General features: G+C 53.4%; 1 protein-coding gene across 2 annotated transcripts; it reads left to right on the top strand.

Moving 5' to 3' along the window:
• Positions 1-46: 46 nt before the first annotated feature.
• KVP17_004025 (uncharacterized protein) lies at positions 47-1,965 on the top strand (the record flags this gene model as incomplete). Of its 2 annotated transcripts, XM_068521867.1 has the most annotated exons (2): positions 47-309; positions 339-1,965. In XM_068521867.1, 2 exons carry the CDS (start codon positions 47-49, stop codon positions 1,963-1,965), a joined length of 1,890 nt encoding a protein of 629 aa, XP_068373515.1. The 2 variants fall into 2 exon arrangements, with proteins under 2 accessions (XP_068373515.1, XP_068373514.1); XM_068521866.1 differs by lacking the exon at positions 47-309 and having other exon boundaries at positions 349-1,965.
• Between the last annotated feature and the right edge of the window lie 3 nt (positions 1,966-1,968).

The raw sequence follows: 1,968 nt of genomic DNA, 5'->3' as shown, positions 1-1,968 counted from the left end.
TTCCACCACCACAACCGTGGCCCCTCCGGTGATAGTCAATCCTTGCATGTCCTACTCGACACTTCAAGGGTCTGACATGGGCAACGAGTTTGCTAAATCTGCTGACGCCTGTCTTGTTCTTTGTGCTGAACATCCCTATTGTCAAGGTTTCACCTGGGACTGGTCCACCAGCAGCTGTCAATTAAAGGGAGACATCGTCCAGACGAACGCCTCTAGGAAGTATGTCTCAGCGCTGAAGTCCTGCTTTGTGCCGGAATCTACGACCTCGACTACATCCACAGTCACAACGCGCACTCATGCGCCTTCTGAGTAGGTATCTTAGGAGGGTTCATATTCAGCGAATGTATGATGCCCGGAATCGAATTGGTGGGCACTGCCTACAAGACGAACTCATCAACCTCTGCTTTGGACTGTGCCTTCGACTGCATCCGAGAACCGTCGTGTCAGCACTTTGTCTTCATGAAGTCCTCCGGCAATTGCCTCCTGATGGAGCGCATGGGATCCACCAATGTGAACGCCGACGCCGTCTCTGGTGACATGAGGTGTTTCTATCCCAGCAAGTATACTACTACGTCAACTGCGGCGACCACGGACGTCTACGGAAACCCCTGCTTCATTCGAGACGTGAACTTCAGAGGGTTCGACATGGCCGTTAAGAAAACTGTCGATGCGTATCAGTGCGCGTACGAATGCTCCTTCCTCGAGAACTGCAAGGTGTTCACCTACGCTGAGTCGGACTCGACCTGCAACCTGAAGTCCTCCGATCAGGGCGGCGCGGTTGAACAGGATCATGTTTCAGGTTCATTGGAGTGTTTCTTTCCCGACAGAACCACAACTAGCACTAGGTCTGGCCATTCTACGCATGCTCCTACGGACCCCTGCTATCTGAGGAAGACCGAGTATTTCGGTTCCACCATTGCTGTCGTCAAGGTCGGCGATGGAGTGGCATGTCACGATGCCTGCCGCAACCACCAACACTGCTTGTACTTCTCTTTCGACGCCAGCCTCTCCCTCTGCTTCCTTAAAGATAGCGACGATGGCATGCGATCAAGTAGCAGCATCCTCTCCGGAGACATGAGCTGCTTCCACCCCATGGAATATACTACCACTGTTCCACCGACACCATCCACAGCTGTTCCGATGTCAACGATAACAATTAATGACCCCTGCTACAACCTCAGCACCTCCTATCAAGGGCACCTCACTGCCGTAGTGTACGCTAGAGAGGCTGCTGACTGCGGTTCAATGTGTCACCTATGGCCCACTTGTCGCCACTTCACGTGGAACCGATTGAGCAAGAAGTGCTACATGCGAGAGACGGCAACCACTCTGATGCGGAATGCTGAGGCTATCTCTGGGTCCATGGACTGCTTTCACCCCAACGAGTACACTACTACCACAACTACCACAACCACACAGAGACCCGGCGAAGCGACGAAGTGCTTCTATGAGAACGTCAACTATCTTGGCAACGACATTCAGGTGCTATCCGCCATTTCTACACTCGACTGCAGCCTAAAGTGCCGATCCCAAGAGGAATGTCGCTTCTTCACGTACATTCGAGCCAAGAAGCAGTGCTACTTGAAGAACTCGGATGCCAACCGTTTTAACGCCTCAGGGTTCGTCTCCGGTGATAGATACTGCCTCTTCCCTGCAGATTACACCACGACATCCACCCGCGCGCCTGGTCTCTGCCCCGATTGCACTGCCCCTGGGAAGCCCTGCGTGGGACCTGACTGTGAACGCACCAACGTCTGCTTCGTTAAAGGCCTACGTTACACAGGCACCATCGCAATGCAAGTTCGTACGGCCACACCCAACGAGTGCGCTGACTTTTGTCTCACGAACAAAATCTGCGACGCTGTCACATTCAACGACGGTAGCTGTCAGCTGTTCGTCGACCCGAAGGAGAAGGACGCACCCGACTACTTCATGTCCGCGCACTGGAAATGTCTGACTGCTTGATGT

Source organism: the organism of the source record quoted next, assembly GCF_019968985.1.
Source record: "MAG: Porospora cf. gigantea B chromosome Unknown PgB_NODE_5126_length_1968_cov_274.794, whole genome shotgun sequence".
Lineage (NCBI taxonomy): Eukaryota > Apicomplexa > Conoidasida > Eugregarinorida > Porosporidae > Porospora > Porospora cf. gigantea B.
Note: the sequence above shows the minus strand (reverse complement) of the source record. Positions and strands in the feature narration are given on the sequence as shown.